The sequence below is a fragment of the Delphinapterus leucas genome, chromosome 13 (genome assembly GCF_059928025.1).
Source record: "Delphinapterus leucas isolate spDelLeu-1000000601 "Yukka" chromosome 13, BTC_Dleu_Yukka2, whole genome shotgun sequence".
Classification (NCBI taxonomy): Eukaryota; Metazoa; Chordata; class Mammalia; order Artiodactyla; family Monodontidae; genus Delphinapterus; species Delphinapterus leucas.
Window position 1 is genome coordinate 8,657,746 of NC_143141.1, and position 19,011 is coordinate 8,676,756.

The window sequence follows — 19,011 nt, forward strand, 5'->3', positions numbered from 1 at the left end:
GGAATAGCCTTGAAACTATTCGTAGCAGATACCTTGAGAGTTGAGATTTTGGGGAGATACCATACAGTTTTGTAAAATTACAACTTTTTTTGCAATGAGTGTGTATTGATTTTTATAAGAAAAAAAGCCTTAAAATTTAAAAACTACAAAATGAAAAATCCTCCTTATGCACTTGAAAAATAGTATTCAGCCTATAGACAGAGATGAGCTGCGTGAAGATTCAAGACCCTCTTGCTGTATCCGTTTCTCTGATCACTCAGATGTAATAACGCTGGGTTTGGAGTCACAGGACCAGTGTTCAGGGTCTGGATTCTGCCACTTGAGCAGGTCGTTTTCTCTTTCAGCCTCAGTTTGTTCATGTCTAAAAGGAGAATAGTGCCATTGAGCCTTGTGAGCTCAGCACTGCTGCAGGGAGATGCAGTGAGACCGTGCACGGAGAGACTGTAAACTGAAAATGCGGCCCAGGGGTCAGCAGTGTTCTGATCTCGGAGGACTCCTCTCCTGAACTGCAGTGTTTGTATATGTGTCTATATAGAATTTCAATATTTGAAAGAAAATCTATTCTGAACAGAAGAATTAGTTTACAGAATTCATTGCATTGCCTTTAGGCAATCTGAAATTATTACTCACCACATTTGGTTCTACGTTTGATTAGGAGTTTTCACCTAAGTGTCTGGTAGCTTGGGGCTCATTTAACACTAGTCCCAAGTGCCTGTTCTGCGGCTTTGACCGTGATCTACGTGTGGGATGGTTCCTAATCTAGATCTCTAGCCTCTTCCCGAGTCTCTTATTTCTAACTGCCTACTTGATAACATTATTTGAAGTATTTCATGGGCAACTCTTAATCTGTCCATAACTAAATTAGTCTGGTTTCCCCAAACTGCTTCTCTTCCAGGTTTCCCGTCTGTTTATTAAAGGCTCTTTACATCATAGTGGTAGTAGGTCTGGGCTGTAGTCATTCTGCCCTCAGCTCATTGGATAGACCTTGGATGTTCTCAGTTCTGTTTGTGTTATTCCTCAGCCCGAAACATTGCCTCTTCCTTTCTCTTTCTTATTCCTCCTTCGGGCCCCAGCTCATCCCTTTTATGAAACTCTCCCCACTCTCCCACTTGAAATTCATCTAGAGTAAATAGGCCAAAGTAATTTATCTTTTGCAAATATTTTGAGCTTTTATAAAAGTATTAATTACCTCAGGTCCACTTTAACATGTGAGGAGAAAATTAAGAATGAAAAAACTGGACAAGAATACACATAGACAGTAAAGGAGATCATAGTCTCTTCATTCTTGTTTGAGTTTCTGTTCTTTGTATTTTTTTTTTTTTCTTTGAAGGGAGAACCATAAGATTACCCTCAGGGAGGAGAGGAGAGAGACAGAAAAGTAATTATTTGCTGTGTTTCTAGTTCTTCGCTCCTCTCTGATGACTTTTCCTTTAGGGGTCCACTGGTCTTCTATGATGAGACATTTACAGGACATTCAAGGTTTTCAACAGTTGGCTGTTGATGCATTATTTAAAGTTCACTGGCTGTATTCTGGAATTGCAGGAGGAATGGAGAGGAATGAATTCCACCAGCCCTGAAGGATCCATGGGATAATCCAAGTGTGGTGTTCACATTTTAAGATTGTATCATTCTTGTGTTTACTTTTACTTAGAATATAACGATTATTTTTGTATCCTAATGATCCTTGGTTGTCTGTATGCCTCCTTATTTTTTATGTTATATATTTGATTATTAATTTATAATGTTTCTTCTTATTTTATATAATTATTTCTGTTATTTCTGTCATGATCATTTCTGATAGAATGTTTTCCTACAGTGTTCTCTGAATTTTACCAAAAATTGTTTTTTCTGTCCCATTCTTATATCTGGAGAATTCCCCATTTTATGAAGCTTGGTGGGAAGGAGTGTCTTCCTCTCACTATGGAAACTAAAAATGCCAGATATTTGCTCAACCAGTTTTCAGGCATGTGACCTGGGCTCAGCCATGTGGGTATTCCTTTCCTGGACTGTGAATGGAGCTTCATTGTTTTCAGATGACACAGAAAACCCCCTCTAAAACAGACAGATTGTTAGAAATAATAGGGAAGTTTATCAAGGTGGCTGGATACAGGATCAGTTTATATTTCTGTACGCCAGCAGAAATATATTTTCTAAGGAAGCAGGGGTTGTGGACAGTCCATTCTGGTGATAGTGGTGGTGGTGTCGTCTCCAGGGGCCACAGGGGCAGTGTCCAGAGCATCGAGGACTGATGGTGAGGGCTTTGCAGGCTGTGGCATTAAGGAGCATTCTCTGATTTTTGGCTGTGGTCTGGGGTTATTTCTGCCACCTTCCTAGCCTGCTTCCTCAGCCTAACTGGAGGTTCTGTAAGTTCTAACCAATCATTTTCCAGTAAATTGCTTTTCTGTCTCTTCTGCATGAGTCAGTTTCTGTCCGTTGCAGCTGAGATCCTGACCGATACAGGTTGTATCTTCAGAAATACCTGAATTGCTAAATAACCGCCACAGGCAATCAACATGGAGGCATAGGGGTAGATGACTAAATACTATTCGAAGTGAAAGAAAGAGACGAAATGAGTTTTTGAAGTGGGTTTCAGCCAGAATTTTGCCTAAACCGTAACACCTAGATTATGTTGATGGGGCTTCCCTGGTGGCGCAGTGGTTGAGAGTCTGCCTGCCGATGCAGGGGACACGGGTTCGTGCCACGGTTTGGGAAGATCCCACATGCCGCGGAGCGGCTGGGCCCGTGAGCCATGGCCGATGAGCCTGCGCGTCCGGAGCCTGTGCTCCGCAACTGGAGAGATGGCGGCAGTGAGAGGCCTGCGTACCGCAAAATAAATAAATAAATAAATGAAAATTACATAAGATTATGTTGATGATAACCACTAACATTGCTGGGAATGTGGAAGAAGAACTTGAGATAGCCTATCTTTCATATCATTCTATGTATTCACATTATTTCTGCAGTTTGCCTAGAAACAATCCAAAGGCCATATTTAAGTTTTAAGTTCCTAAATGATAGAATTCAAGTGGAGATTCTATAATGAAATAACAAATCCATCATGTTGGAAAAACACCTAGAAGTAGTCTCTGAAAAACTGAGTTTAGAGAATTTCTGGCTTCTTGGAGTGTTTAGTATTTGGCCCGAGAACCGCTTTCCTTTTTATTCACTTTTAGGTTTTACTGTCGTACATATTCTAGTTTGTGTTTTACAGTCAGAGTGCCAGAGGCCTTTACTATGCTGTCTTTAAATTCTTTGGTTTAAATTGGGTTAACAGTACTAGTTGGTTAGCAGGCCTATGGGCAGGATTTGCAGAGCAGGTAAATTTGTAAATGAATACAGAAATTGAATAACCAGAGAGAATTGATCAAATTGCTGTGAATTTTTTATTTTTTACTTTTATTTATTGTTATGTATTTTACTTACAAGGGAAAATTATTTCCCACTTATTTAATTTTTTGGATAGGTAATAGGATCACATGGTTTAAAAATTATAAATGTGTGTGTTGTATACCTTGAAAAGTCTCTCCTCCAAGGCTGCCCCCTCGCCTGTTATGGTGGTTGTACCCGTTCAGCGGTATTTAATGGGTATATGTGTGGATATATTTTTTCTCCCCTTTTCTACATAGATGGTATAATACTAACTTTTCATATTGTAACATTAAGAGCTACTTAGGTTTATTGTCAATTTTGATAAAATATCTTCCTAGAAAGTGGTTCATTTGATCAGAGTTTTAAAATTTGCTTTATATAGAGTGGAGCAAAGTAAACTTCTGTTCTTTTTGTGGTTATTTCTCCCTGATTTCTTTGTTTATGTGTTTGTATTTGTGCGCCCTCCCCCTTTTTGATAGGTTAGCTAGTGGATCTGTTTTTATTTATTATCCCCCAAACCATCTTTTGGGTTTATTTATTGTTTCCCTTTTTTTGTTTCCTAATTTATTAATGTCTGCTTTTAACATTATTAATTTTTTCTGGTTTTGTTGGTTCCATTTTATACTTTTCAAGCATCTTGACCCAAATGCTAAATTGATTTATTTATTATTTGCTATTTATTTATTTCCTTTTGCTTATATAAGAACTAATATAAGTTTTCTTCTGAGTACTGTGTTAGCTATATCCCATAGGTTCTGACGTGAAATGTTTAAATTCTTATAAGTCCATGATTTTTTAAAAATTGAAGTATAGTTTATTTACAGTATTATAGTTTCAGGTGTACAACAGTGATTCAGTATTTTTATAGATTATACGCCATTTAAAGTTATTATAAAATATTGGCTACATTCCTTGTGCTGTTCATTATATCCTTGTAGCTTATTTATTTTATACATAGTACTGTTAGTTTGTACCTCTTAATCCCCTACCCCTGCCTTGCCCTGTCCATGATTTTGGTTTGTGTTTCCTCTTTGACCAAGGAGATGATCAAGAGAGTTTTTAAACTTTCTTATTGGTAGGGGCTTTTTGTTTTCTGGATTGGTTATTTATTTTTTGAGAAAGTTTCACATTCATTTTTTAAAACTATTTTGAAATCATTTTTGACTTATAAGGAAATTGCAGAAGTTGTACAGAGTTCCCAAATACCCTTCAGCCAATCTCCCCAAATGCTAGCACCTTACATGACCATAATGTAATTATCAACAGCAGGAAATTAACATTGAAACTATATTATTAACTAATCAACACACCTTATTTAGATTTCTCCAAATATCCCACTAATGTCCTTTAATGACCTTGACACTTTTGAAGAACACTGGTTATTTTGTGGCATGTCATTCAGTTTGGGATTGTTTGATATTTCTTTTTTTTTTTTAACATCTTTATTGGAGTATAATTGCTTTATAATGTTGTGTTAGTTTCTGCTTTATAACAAAGTGAATCAGTTATACATATACATATGTTCCCATATCTCTTCCCTCTTGCATCTCCCTCCCTCCCACCCTCCCTATCCCACCCCTCTAGGTGGTCATAAAGCACCGAGCTGATCTCCCTGTGCTATGCGGCTGCTTCCCACTAGCTATGTATTTTACGTTTGGTAGTGTATACATGTCCACGCCACTCTCTCACTTTGTCACAGCTTACCCTTCCTCCTCCCCATATCCTCAAGTCCATTCTCTAGTAGGTCTGTGTCTTTATTCCCGTCTTACCCCTAGGTTCTTCATGACTTTTTTTTTCCCTTAGATTCCATATATATGTGTTAGCATATGGTATTTGTTTTTCTCTTTCTGACTTACTTCACTCTGTATGACAGACTCTAGGTCTGTCAGAAGAAGATGTGGCACATATATACAATGGAATATTACTCAGCCATAAAAAGAAATGAAATTGAGATATTTGTAGTGAGGTGTTCGATATTTCTTTACGATTAAATTCAGGTTGTGCATTTTTAGTAAGAACACCATAGAAGTGATGTATTCTTTTTCAGAGCCTCGTGTTTAGATGATGTTGATATATCTCATTGCCAGCAATGTTAACTTTCATCACTTGATTGAGACGGTGTCTGCCAGATTTCTCTACTGTAAATATTCTCCTTTTCTGTATGTACCTCGTAGCTATCTTGTGGGGTGATACTTTGAGATCATGCAAATATCCTGTTTCTCATCATAAGTTTTTGCCAGCTAATTTAGCATCCTTGATGATTCTTGCCTGCAGTAATTACTATTGCACATTTATTGTACTATCATTACAATAATTACTATTGTATGATTTATTGATTGGAATTCAGCTATAAGGAAGATCTGTCCTTTTCCCCAATTTCATTTATTTTCTCAGTTATTTATGTCAGTGTGGAGTTGTGGCTATTACTGTAAATTTTTTACTTTGTTGCTCAAATTGTCCCATATTTGGCCATTGGGAGCTCTCAGAGTTGGCTAGTCTCTCCTTTCAATATGCCCCATCATTTTTTCTTATTTTCTAGCAATGTAAGATGTTCTAGGTTTATCTTATTTTCCCTGCCCCTGTCATAGAATCAACTATATCCCCAAGGAACCTGGTTCCTTTTATTGGAGAATGGTAATAGAAACCAAGGCCTGGGTTCTAGATGTGCTCCTTGTTCCTGAGGGATCATTGCTTCTGACCTTTTCAGTGGGCAGAGCTAGGAATACATGTATTCATACATACACATGCATGCACACATATATACATCTATGTAAGTCCTGTGTGCATCCATCTGTAGGTCCAACCCAATACCACAGGGTTCATTCTAGCCTCCCCCATTCCTTAATTTTAACTCTTTTCTCCAACGGTGAGAAACTTGGTCCTCATGATTCACAATATGTTTACTTACTTGCTTAAACCTAAATAAACATAAAGTACATTCATTCTCAATTGATAACCTACTTAAACCTATTGATTAAAGTTCATTTTCTAATTTTCCTCAAGAAAGGTCCACGTGAGCAATTTTCCCTGAGGTCCTATGTGATCAAAACTGCTATCTTCTGGGCTTCCCTGGTGGCGCAGTGGTTGAGAGTCCGCCTGCCGATGCAGGGGACGCAGGTTCATGCCCCCGTCTGCGAAGATCCCTCATGCCGCGGAGCGGCTGGGCCCGTGAGCCATGGCCGCTGAGCCTGCGCGTCCGGAGCCTGTGCTCCACAACGGGGGAGGTCACAACAGTGAGAGGCCCGCGTACCGCAAAAAAAAAAAATTATCTTCTGCCTCTTTATATTTGCTTGGGTATAGAAACTATCAGTTACATTTCCTTTTCTTTCTTTTCCCTTTTTTTTTTTTTTTTTTCCAGAGGATGGGGGAATGGTATAGTGCTATTGCTGAAGCTAGCCAGATGACCTTCCATCTTTCTTATTTTTTCCTGTAAGAAATCCATACTTTGCCTGGTTGCCCAAAAGATTCTTTTTTTATCTTTAAAGCCTAGTAATTTTGGGATACTGTGTCTTGATTTTAACCATTGTAGATCACTTTTCCCTGGCACAGGATATGTTCTTTAGGTACAGAGTCAAGTCTTCTTTAAGTTCAAGAAAGGACTTTTGAATGGTATTTTTTATTATGAAAATTTTAAGACATACAACAAAATTGAAAGAATTTTACAGTAAATACCTGTTTACATCCTACCTAGATTCTACCAATGTTTTAGTACTTTCATTTATCGCATCTCTATCCATCATTAATCCATTTTATTTTCTATTGTAAAATGTCTTCAAAACTCTGCCCATTTAAAAAAATTGTGTGGTGGTGGTATTGAGTTTTTCAGAGTTCTTTGTGTATACTGGATACCATTCTTTTGTCAAATATGTGATTTGTGAATATTTTCTCCCAACCTGTGGAAGTCTATTCATGTTTTTGCCTTGTCTTGGCGAGCAGAAGTTTTAAATTTTGATGAAGTCTAATTTGTCAATATTGCCTTTTATGACTCTTGCTCTCCATGACCCGAGAAACCCTTGCTTACCCCCAAATCATAAAGATTTTCTTCTCTGAAAGCTTCATGTTTTAACTTGTGCATTAGGTCTGTGATCTATCTCAAGGTAATTTTTGGTCATGTTAAAGTACGCTGTTTTTTATATAGATGTCATTTTCTCCCATAACCAGTTATTGAAACACTTTCCTTTCCCCATTGGATTGCTTTGGTGCTTTTGTTGAAAATCCAGTGACCCTATAAGTGTGGGTCTTTTTTCTGTTCTGTTCCATTAATCTGTGCATTGACCCTTCTGCAAATTCCTCACTATCTTGATTACTATAGCTTTGAAGCATTGAAGACAGGTAGGATTAAGTCCTCCAACTTTGTTCTTTTCAAGATTGCTTTAGATATTTTAGATCTTTTGCATTTCCATGTACATTTTAAAATTATTACAATCATTTCTGCTCTCTGGAATTGCTTCACCACAGCAACTGCTTCAATGGGGTGTTTTTTCAATTACTGAGGAGATATTTGGTCACAATTTCTCACCTATTTTGTTGCTGTCAAGTGTAGCTTTTGTTGTTTTTGTTCATAGCTTTTGTTGAAGCTCTCCTTTTTTTCTTACGTTTTTCTGTAGCTGCTGTGTTGGTTCCTTTTTTATGAATCATCATTGAAGGAGGGACAGGGTAGTGTTCCAGACTAACTGTGTGTGTGTGTATGTGTTTTGTTTTTTTCCTTGATCAGACCATGTCTTTGTAGCTGCTACAGAGTCGGGCTGCTTCCTGCAACTATAACTGCTCTGCACGGTTCTGCACATTACCTCGGGTTATTGGAACCAAACTGGATTCCTTTTGAGTTTGAGAATTTTGGTTATTAATTTTGGTCTTACTGAAAATGGAGTTTGCAGTTTTGTGACTGTTTCTCATTGGTGATTGTGTGTAATGTCAGTGCTGTGTTCCTGGGTGAACTCTGTATGAGTGGTTTAGTCCTTTCTGGTTAGACCCTTTAGTGGTGCTTTCAGCCAGGGGTTAGTTACCTGAATGCTTTGGAACCCTTTTCCACCCCAAAGCCCCTGGGAAGTACAGTAGCCTCAGAAACAGTCGCCCTCTCTGTACTTACGTTTTCTCAAACTCTCATACTTACCTTTTTGTCATCTTTCTTAATAGAGGCAAAAGAACAGATTTCATTCTAAGTATTCTTTTACTCGTTGAACTAAAGTGAGGAAGGTACTGAAGGATATTAAAAATCTTTTAAAAATCCATTAGACAGTGGATCGTGCCCTTAACTTGTAGTCTGGCATTACACAGGAATATTTTTTTCTGTACCCTTGTCTTTCCTTTTGAAAAAAATATTTATTAGCTATATATGCACATGGCTGAGAGTCCAATAGTTCCTCAAGGTTAATTTGCTAGACAGCAGTCTCCTGTCTTCATTCTTCCTACCCCTACCGCCACTTTCCTTTCTTTCTCTTCCCCACTCGCTCCCCCAGTGAGATCTTTTAGGTCTTTCAGCTCCAGCTGGCTGGCCGTCAGGTAAAGTAGAAAAACTTCTGGTGATACTATTCAGTTTATTATCATTTTTTTTGGATCTTGTCAAAGAACCAACTTCTAGGGCTTCCCTGGTGGCGCAGTGGTTGAGAGTCTGCCTGCCGATGCAGGGGACACGGGTTCGTGCCCCGGTCCGGGAGGATCCCACACGCTGCGGAGCGGCTGGGCCCGTGAGCCACGGCCGCTGAGCCTGCGCGTCTGGAGCCTGTGCTCCGCAACGGGAGGGGCCACGGCAGTGAGAGGCCCGCGTACCACAAAAAAAGAAAAAAGAAAAAAAAAAAAAGAACCAACTTTTAGTTTTATTAACTTTATCATTTCTCTATTTTTCATTATTTATTTAATTTTTTAATTGAACTGTAGTTGAATTACAATGTGTTAATTACTGCTGTACAGCAAAGTGACTCAGTTATATATATATATACATTTTTTCATATGTTTTTCCATTATGGTTTATCTGAGAATATTAAATATAGTTTCCTGTGCTATATGGTAGGACCTTGTTTATCATTCCTCTATTTTTCTATGTCATTCATTTCCACTCTTTACTATTTCCTTCCTTTTGCTTACTCTTAGTTTGGTTTACTTTTCTTTTTCTATATTTTTAAGGTGAACACTCGGATTATTGGTTAGAGAGTTTCTTTTCCTAATATAGGCAGTTTAGAGCTCTAACTCTCCCTTCTGAGTACCAGTTTAGCTGCTTCCCATACATTTTGATATGTCAGTTTTAATTTTCATTCAGATCAAAATACTTTCTAAATCCCCTTGTAATTACTTCTTTTACTCATGGTTTATTTAGAAATGTGTTGTTTAATTTTTATCTATTTGTGTATTTCCCAAACTTCCTTCTCTTGTTTGATTTCTGATTCAGCTCCATTGTAGTCAGAGAATAAACTTTGCATGATTTCAGACCTTTTAAATTTATAAATACTTATTTATGGACTTGTGTATGGTCTACCCTGATGAGGTTCCATGTGGTTTAAAAAGAATGGATTCTGCTGTTGTCGAGAGGAGTGTTTTATAGATGCCTGTTAGGTCAAGTTGGTTGATAGTGTTGTTCAAGTCTCCTGCAGACTTACTGATTATCTGTCTAGTTATCAGTTGTTTCTATTCTTGATTTGAAATCACAGATTACTGTCTTGGTGCTTCAGTAGTATTTTCGGCCTGTAATTTTTTTAGAAGGTAGATTTTAAGATGTTTACTTATGCATTGGTTATAAACCACAGAAATGCCAGTCAGGAAGAAAGTGTATATATATATACACACACATATATCTGTATATGTATATATAATATCTTATAAAACTTGCTTGTAATTCAACAAATATTTACTGATGTAGTGGTGTTAGCCATATCATCTAATAAAAGCCTCTACCCCATGAAGCTTACATTGTAGAGAAGGACAGATAAAAAACAAACGTATGATGTGTTAGATGGTAGAGAATGCTATGGAGAATAAATCAGAGTACATAAGAAAGGGAGTACAGGGTTGCCAAGGGATGGTTTATTAGAGTGGTCGGGACATTTGGGCAAAGACCTGAAGGGTGCAACAGTTGCACAGTCCAAGCAGACTAAGAGCATGTGCCAAGGCCCTCACGTGGGAGCATTGCTGGGCACATTTTGTGAAACAGCAAGGAAACGCCTGTGTGGCTGGAGCAGAAAAGGTGAGGGGCTTCGCAGTAGGAGGTCGGCAGAGGAGGAGTAGGTTGGGCCAGTTCACTGAGCACCCTACAGGCCATCATGAGAACTTTGCTTTTACTCTCAGTCAGGAAACTGTGGCAAAGTTTTTTTGTAAAGGGCCACATGACATATTTTAGGCTTTGCAGGCCACGCAGTCTCTGTTGCAACTGTTCAACTCTGCTGTAGTAGCCCCGAAAACACCAGAAGCGACACGTAAATGAAAGGATGGGGTTGTGTTCCAATAAAACTTTATGAAAACAGGGAGTGGGTCTGTCTTGTGAACTGCTAATCTGGAAAGCCATTTGAGGGTTTCAAGTAGAGAAGACACTTGACTTAACGTTTTTTTTTCCTTGAAGGCACTTTAAAAAACTTTATTTTGAAATAACTTAGATTTACAGAAAAGTTGCAGAAGTAATGCAGAGTATTCCCTTCACTGCTCTAATGTTAACAACTTATGTAGCCAAATAATCAAGACCAGGGAATGAACATTAATATAATACTATTAGCCAAACTGTAGACATTATTCACATTCCATGTTTTTCCACCTAAGGTCGTCTGTTCCAGTGTACAATCCAAAATGTCACACCACATTTAGTTCTGATTCCTTAATTTCCTCCTTTTTTAAAAAATATTTATTTATTTATTTTTGGCTGTGTTGGGTCTTCGTTGCTGCGCACGGGCTTTCTCTAGTTGTGGCGAGCGGGGGCTACTCTTTGTTGCGGTGCGCGGGCTTCTCATTGCGGTGGCTTCTCTTGTTGTGGAGCACAGGCTCTAGGCGCGCGGACTTCAGTAGTTGCGGCACGCGGGCTCAGTAGTTGTGGCTCGCGGGCTCTAGAGCGCAGGCTAAGTAGTTGTGGCGCACAGGCTTAGTTGCTCTGCGGCATGTGGGATCTTCCCAGACCAGGGCTCAAACCCGTGTTCCCTGCATTGGCAGGCAGATTCTTAACCGTTGTGCCACCCAGGAAGTCCAATTTCCTCCTATCTTTGACAGCTCCTCAGTCTTTTCTTGTGTTTCATGAACTCGGAGACTTTTCATGAGTACTAGTCAGTTATTTTGTAGAATGTCTCAATTTAGGTCTGTCTGATGTTTTCTCATGATTAGATTGCAGTTATGCATTTTTGGTATAACTCATCTTTTAAAAGGATCACAGTGGCTGCTTTGGAAAGGGCAGAAGCGAGGAGGCTACTTAGAAAACTTGTAATAATCCAGGCTAGGCTTGGAGGTCGTGAGAAGTCATCAAACTAGGAACATATTTTGAACTAAATGGGTTCTGATCACAAAAGTTTGAGAACTGTTGCTGTAGCATCAGCTGACTGTTAGGAGAAGGAAAGGAAGAAAGGCTATGAGAGATATACTGAAAATGAAGAAGTAGGTTTCTTTTTTTCACTTGTGTGTCCTTTTCACTTCCACTTTCTTACTTTTATCTTTGAACAGCTTGACTATTTTAGAAACTACAAGCTAACTGTGGTATTTGTTAGCCTTTGTTGGTACATCTGCACTGAATTTATAGAACCTTAAAACCAAGCACTAGGTGTATAGGAATAGCTTTTCCTTGGACCCCTAGGGAAACAAAATTTATTATGAGCTGCCAGCTCCATTCTGGCACAGGCCTGTCATTTTAGTCCTTTTGATTTGTCACTTGTACACATTCTCTTTCTGGAATTCTCATTGGTTCTTTACTATATAAAAATGACCTCTCGGGCTTCCCTGGTGGCGTAGTGGTTGAGAGTCCACCTGCCGATGCAGGGGACATGGGTTCGTGTTCCGGTCTGGGAAGATCCCACATGCCGCGGAGCGCCTGGGCCCGTGAGCCATGGCCGCTGAGCCTGTGCATCCGGAGGCTGTGCTCCGCAATGGGAGAGGCCACAGCAGTGAGAGGCCTGCGTACCGCAAAAAAAAAAAAAAAAGACGTCTGCTTCCAGCCATGATGGAGTTAATAAGGACTGGACTTACCTTCGTGCTATAAGCAATTAAAAAGCTAGACAAAATATACCATCTAGTTGTTCTCAGACAGTGGACAGCAGGCTGTGCAGGATGTGATTCCCTGAGAGAGAGAAATGAGCACCACGATTGTCCCAACTTTCTGCCTGGAGATATTTCCAGATCACGTTGCAGGAAGGGGAATCCCGAAGAGAGCAGCTGGAAATTGCAGAACAGAGTTTCAGAACAGAGACGCTGAACAGAAAATGATGGTGCCTTTGAGTCTTTGTTGGGTGGGGACCCACATACACAGGGTGAAGCTCCACAGGTTTGGAAAAAGGATGATCAGGGAGCTGTAACCTGACCATATCCCTCTGCTCATGTAGGATGAGGTTGACCAGCCAGAACGGTAGGCCCCTGGTGATAACCCAGGGCGTTCAGTAGAGACGCCAAAGGAAGTGGTCACCCTTGAAGTGGTTATTCTCAACCCACCCCAGCAAAGCTTAGAGGCCTTTAAGGATCAACGGATCCACAAATAACTGTCTGCTGGGATAAAGCTCAGCGCTTTCTAAAAGAAGACAGCAAAATCAAGACACTCAGCAGTGTCCATTTGTAATGTCCAGTATCAAATAAAAAAGTGGTATTGTTAACCAGTATGCCAAGGAGCCCAAAAAAAAGTGACCCATAACTAGAAGAAAATTTAGCCCCTAGGAACAAGGATAGGGAAGACTTGGAACAGAGCTATCAACCGAGTGATATAAAGCCATCAGAGGTTATTTAGAAGATAACCAGCAAAGGTGGTGGATATCATCCTTATTATTATTATTATTTGCGTTACACAGGCCTCTCACTGTTGTGGCCTCTCCCGTTGCGGAGCACAGGCTCTGGACGCACAGGCTCAGCGGCCATGGCTCACGGGCCCAGCCGCTCCGCGGTATGTGGGATCTTCCTGGACCAGGGCACGAACCCGTGTCCCCGGCATCTGCAGGCGGACTCTCAACCACTGCGCCACCAGGGAAGCCCCATCCTTATTTTTATGGCCTATTTCCAGTGACCACTTGGTGGCCTGTTTGGTTAATTCAACCTTCCTCTCTCACCAGGACTTGTCTTTTCCAGTACAGCAGTGCAAGCCCAGCTTTCCTGCACAGCATCTCATTGAAATCTGCAATTTCCCCCCAGTCTGTACATGTTATAATAATAGCATATTATACCCTCTAAAATATATACAAAATAGAAAATTTTACGCTATGATCTATTCCAGTGGATTATCTTGCACATACCCTGTCTAAGGGCAAAGGCAAAGCCCTAATTAACATATCAATTAATTTACAATATTCCTTTTAGTATTTTCTGTTTATTTTTGTCGATTTGAATAGAAATATGTATCAGATTTGGGCTCAGATGTCAAATCTTCAGACTTTCTTTGACTGTCCTGTTTAAATAGGTTGCTTCCTTTCCTCTATTATTGCATACTAGTTATATAGCACTTAATAAATATTCAGTTATAAATATATATATATATATAAATTTTGGTTTTCTTTATGGACTGCATCTTCCATAAATTTTAAATTTCACAAGGCAGAGATCTTGTCTATTTTACTTGCTAATCTAAACTCAGAGCTTGATGATATGGATATGATACGGATATAAATATCCCCAATTATGGTGTAGACACCAAGTAAATATTTGTGGAATGAAATGATTGGAAAGAAGATAGTAAATTTACATATAAAGGACATTTTTAAAAATCAGTTTTTACCTTCAAGTTATTTAAAATTCAGTCCTCTTAATTTTATGTTCTTTTTTGATCTAGTGCTTAAAATGTCTTCCTTTTTCATCTGGGTAACTGTTTTACAACTGGTAACTGTTTTAAAGTTTCTGACATTTGTAACATTTGTTTATCTTTCATAGGAGGTTGCCTCTAACTTTCTGTTTTATTCATTGGGCCATTAGAAATAAATTTCTATGATTTATTTCTAAAAGTATCTTTTCACTCAGATTTCTATTTCACGTATTTGTTCTTTGCAGTATTACTGAACACAACAGCTATAGCATATTCAAAAGTGATGTGTTATTTTATATATTGATCTTAATTGAAAGTTTCCCTGAAATCATATGACTTTGTTACAGTTTCCTGACTGCCGTGACATTTGGCAAAGAATTATTTCTTTTCCAGTTGGACTTTATAAATTATTGATTTAGAGTAAAGGTTGGAATTTATTACTGTCATTTCATCTAATTTATATACTACTGGTAAAATTGATTCTTAAGCCAAGTGTATATGTTGATGAATTGTTACGTGTATATGACTCTACGCTGATGAATTGGTGTCAGTATTAGTGACTTACTTGAACCTGCTTTTATGCTTTTTAAACTTTTCCTTATACATCCCTAAGAGAAGCTGCTTGACCCATAGTTCTGTATGCACAATCTGAAATACTTTTTTTTTTACATTTAACTTTTTTCTATCTCTTAGTTTTTGTTTTTGATTATTTATTTATTTATTTTTTGGAATTCACATAACATACAACTCACCTATTTAAAGCCAGAGTTCTGTAGGCATCATCTTAATCAATTTCTGAAAGATTTTCATCACCTCAAAGAGAAATTTCTGAACCCCTTAGCCATTACCCATTAATACTGCTCTCCCTCCAGCCCTAGACAACCACTAACCTACTTTCTGTCTCTATAGGTATTTTTAAAATACTGGACATTTTATATAAGTGCAGTTATAAAATGTGTGGTCCTTTGTGACTGGCTTCTTTCACTTAGCACAGTGTTTTCAAGGTTCATCCATGTTTCACTATGTATTAATAAATCCTTTAGTTTTAATTTAAAAAATTTAATTTTACTTAACCATGAAGAAGACGCTTTCTCCGGGGGCTGGGGGGAATACTCTTTCTTCTTTTGCTATGTATGTCTACTCTTTTTCCCACCTGTCCCAACCATTATCACTCACATACCCTAAGAATATACATATCTCATTTATAGATTCACAGATATGTTCTCAGAATTGGAGGGCAATATTACCTTTTTTTTTTAACATCGTTATTGGAGTATAACTGCTTTACAATGGTGTGTTAGTTTCTGCTTTATAACGAAGTGAATCAGTTATACATATACATATGTTCCCATATCTCTTCCCTCTTGCATCTCCCTCCCTCCCACCCTCCCTATCCCACCCCTCTAGGTGGTCACAAAGCACCGAGCTGATCTCCCTGTGCTATGCGGCTGCTTCCCACTAGCTATCTATTTCACATTTGGTAGTGTATATATGACCATGCCACTCTCTCACTTCGTCCCAGCTTACACTTCCCCCTCCCCATGCCCTCAAGTCCATTCTCTATGCCTGTGTCTTTATTCCTATCCTGCCCCTAGGTTCTTCAGAACTTTTTTTTTTTTAGAATCCATATATATGTGTTAGCATACGGTGTTTGTTTTTCTCTTTCTGACATACTTCACTCTGTATGACAGACTCTAGGTCCATCCACCTCACTACAGATAACTCAATTTCATTACTTTTTATTGCTGAGTTATATTCCATTGTATATATGTGCCACATCTTCTTTATCCATTCATCTGTTGATGGACACTTAGGTTGCTTCCATATCCTGGCTATTGTAAATAGAGCTGCAATGAACATTGTGGTACATGACTCTTTTTGAATTCTGGTTTTCTCAGGGTATATGCCCAGTAGTGGGATTGCTGGCTTCTATGGTAGTTCTATTTTTAGTTTTTTAAGGAACCTCCATACTGTTCTCCATAGTGGCTGCATCAATTTACATTCCCACCAACAGTGCAAGAGCTTCCCTTTTCTCCACACCCTCTCTGACATTGCTTGTTTGTAGATTTTTTGATGATGGCCATTCTGACCAGTGTGAGATGGTATCTCATTGTAGTTTTGATTTGCATTTCTCTAATGATTAGTGATGTTGAGCATCCTTTCATGTGTTTGTTGGCAATCTGTATATCTTCTTTGGAGGAATGTCTGTTTAGGTCTTCTGCCCATTTTTGGATTGGGTTGTTTGTTTTTTTTTATATTGAGCTGCATGAGCTGCTTGTATATTTTGGAGGTTAATCCTTTGTCAGTTGCTTCATTTGCAAATATTTTCTCCTGAGGGTTGTCTTTTCATCTTGTTTATGGTTTCCTTTGCTGTGCAAAAGCTTTTAAGTTTCATTAGGTCCCATTTTTTTTATTTTTGTGGTGCTGGGAAAACTGGACAGCTACACGTAAAAGAATGAAATTAGAACACTCCCTAACACCATACACAAAGATAAACTCAAAATGGATTAAAGACCTAAATGTAAGGCCAGACACTATCAAACTCTTAGAGGAAAACATAGGCAGGACACTCCATGACATAAATCACAGGAAGATCCTTTTTGACCCACCTCCTAGAGAAATGGAAATAAAAACAAAAATAGTACCTTTTAAAAAGTCCCCACAGACCTTTAAAAAAGATTTCAGGAAAAAGCGCTCTTTTAATTTAAAGCAGTGAAGCCCCCAACATCTCAGAGACTTCCTGTCTTATGGCCAACATTTAAGAGTTGGGGAGAGGCAAGTAGAGGCCTGAATGGGGACGAAGACTGGCCTGGCTTTGTGTTTCCAGGCCAGTTACATGTTTACTTTCTTTAGAGGAGCCCCACAACCACTCCCTTGGCTGATAGCAGGTAGGATCGCTTCTGGTATATAATGGTGACACCAGTTACCGTCGCTTAAGTGAATCTTTTGCTAGTTGCGTCAGTTAGCATGCAACATAAGGATCGTGTGTAGTTTTAGATATGGATCACTTTGCATTTCATAAATTTTATTATACATTACATAATAGATCTATGTTCACATAAGCTTATTCTTCTTGGCCGCCCTCTTGGATAGCTTACTGGACAGGGAGCTGGACTTGTTCATCTGTATTCTTGTTTCCTGGCTAGGCAAATCACTGGCTCTCAATAAATGCTTATCAAATTGAATTTCAGGTATTACTAAACTCATTAAAGGTTATATAAACCAGACTTGATTATGTTCTCTAAAATCATAGCCTGATGAATGGTAGGATGTGTTTGGGTTTACGTAGGGGAAGGACGGAGGGTTTTGAGCTGTGTGCTAGTTGTGTTTCCATAGTTCTTTAAGAGTTTGAAGGATATGATCTTAATAAGTTGTCTCACTCCTACATCTTTAACAATTAAAATAGGAATTACTTTCAATTAACAGAAATTAAAGTTAAAATACTTTTCCAAAAAGCCTCCTCTAAAACAACTTTTTATAATTCAGTAGTTTTGTAATTTCCAGTGTTAAAACAAACCAAAAAGATAAAGCTTATCTTCCTCAAGTATTAAGTGTTTTCGCAGTCTTTATAACATAGAGATATCGTTGATTCTTTCTAACAGTTGAGCATTTTAAGTTGTCACTGTAGTTAAAATTGGTCGGGAGTATTGGCTCTCCACTTGTATATATAATTTAGAAGTTCACAGGTTTGATAAACGTTTTTTTCTGACTGATTAAAGTACTCTTGACTTGGGTTCTCATTATCAGCTTAATAATAAAATAACAGTAATACAGAATAACACTGCTTTTTATTACATAGCTTTATCATGTAATGTCATAGTGTCTGAGGTATTATTTCCTCCCAAACCTCCCCCCGCCCTTTTTCTTTAAATAGGATAGAAAACTGAGGCTCAGAGAGTGACTTTCTTTAGATTGTACAGGCCAGTAGCTAGAGAGGCAAATCTGGAACTTTGGTTTTATGATTCCAAGTGGAAAAATCGTTCCCTATAGCGTTCTGCATCTGTTATTTATTCACTACTTACCGTTTGGATGTTGCAGAAGAAGTAGAAATAGTTTCTGTGCTCACTTTTTTCTACTGAATTGAACATAGACAATTGAAAACAATAAAAACTTAAGAATCTGCTTATCGTATTGGTTAGTACTCAGCGATATATAGCAGTGCAATACAGTAGAATACAGAAGTGCAAATCCCATAAGCTGTCTGAAAATTTCATGTTTTCGATGAATGTTTTCATCATTTATTTAATTTTGAGTTCAGAATTAAAAGTTAAATAAAATATAAAGGTAAAAGTATAAAAACATGAATGTTGGTATAATTGTTTTTTTCTCTCCCAGACAGATATTGATTATGTAAATGGTGTTGTAGCCAACCTGGAGAAAGAGTAAGTTCTTCTTAATTATGGAAATGAAAATATTCTATTTACTATTATCTCTTGGCTTTTTGCTAAAAGAAAACACCTTCTTTTACAGTTCATTTTTTTCTGTGGAGTTCAGTGTTCACTGGACCACCTATCATTGGTCTTTTATGTTATCATAAAGTATGTGTATATATATCAAGTTATCTGATGGGATACATTGGTGTATTTCATTTTGGAAAAGACTTGAATGTCATATATATGTAACGCTACCAAACAACAATTTTTATCTTGAAGACAGTGAATAGAGAGTCATATGAGATCACTTAAATCTTTCACCCCCTGTTTAGCAAGAAAAAAAATTTCTGCTGTCAGGGCAGCTAGTCAGGT

The 19,011-nt window shown here is 38.2% G+C and overlaps 1 protein-coding gene across 2 annotated transcripts in view; it reads left to right on the forward strand.

The window, feature by feature from the left end:
* MGAT4A (alpha-1,3-mannosyl-glycoprotein 4-beta-N-acetylglucosaminyltransferase A) overlaps positions 1 to 19,011 on the forward strand; it is a 112,221-nt gene that overhangs the window by 64,942 nt on the left and 28,268 nt on the right. For both annotated transcript variants that reach the window (XM_022599136.2, XM_022599137.2), the window contains exon 6: positions 18,602 to 18,648. In XM_022599136.2, coding sequence (XP_022454844.1) covers positions 18,602 to 18,648 — 47 coding nt within the window. The remainder of the gene's footprint in view (positions 1 to 18,601; positions 18,649 to 19,011) is intronic.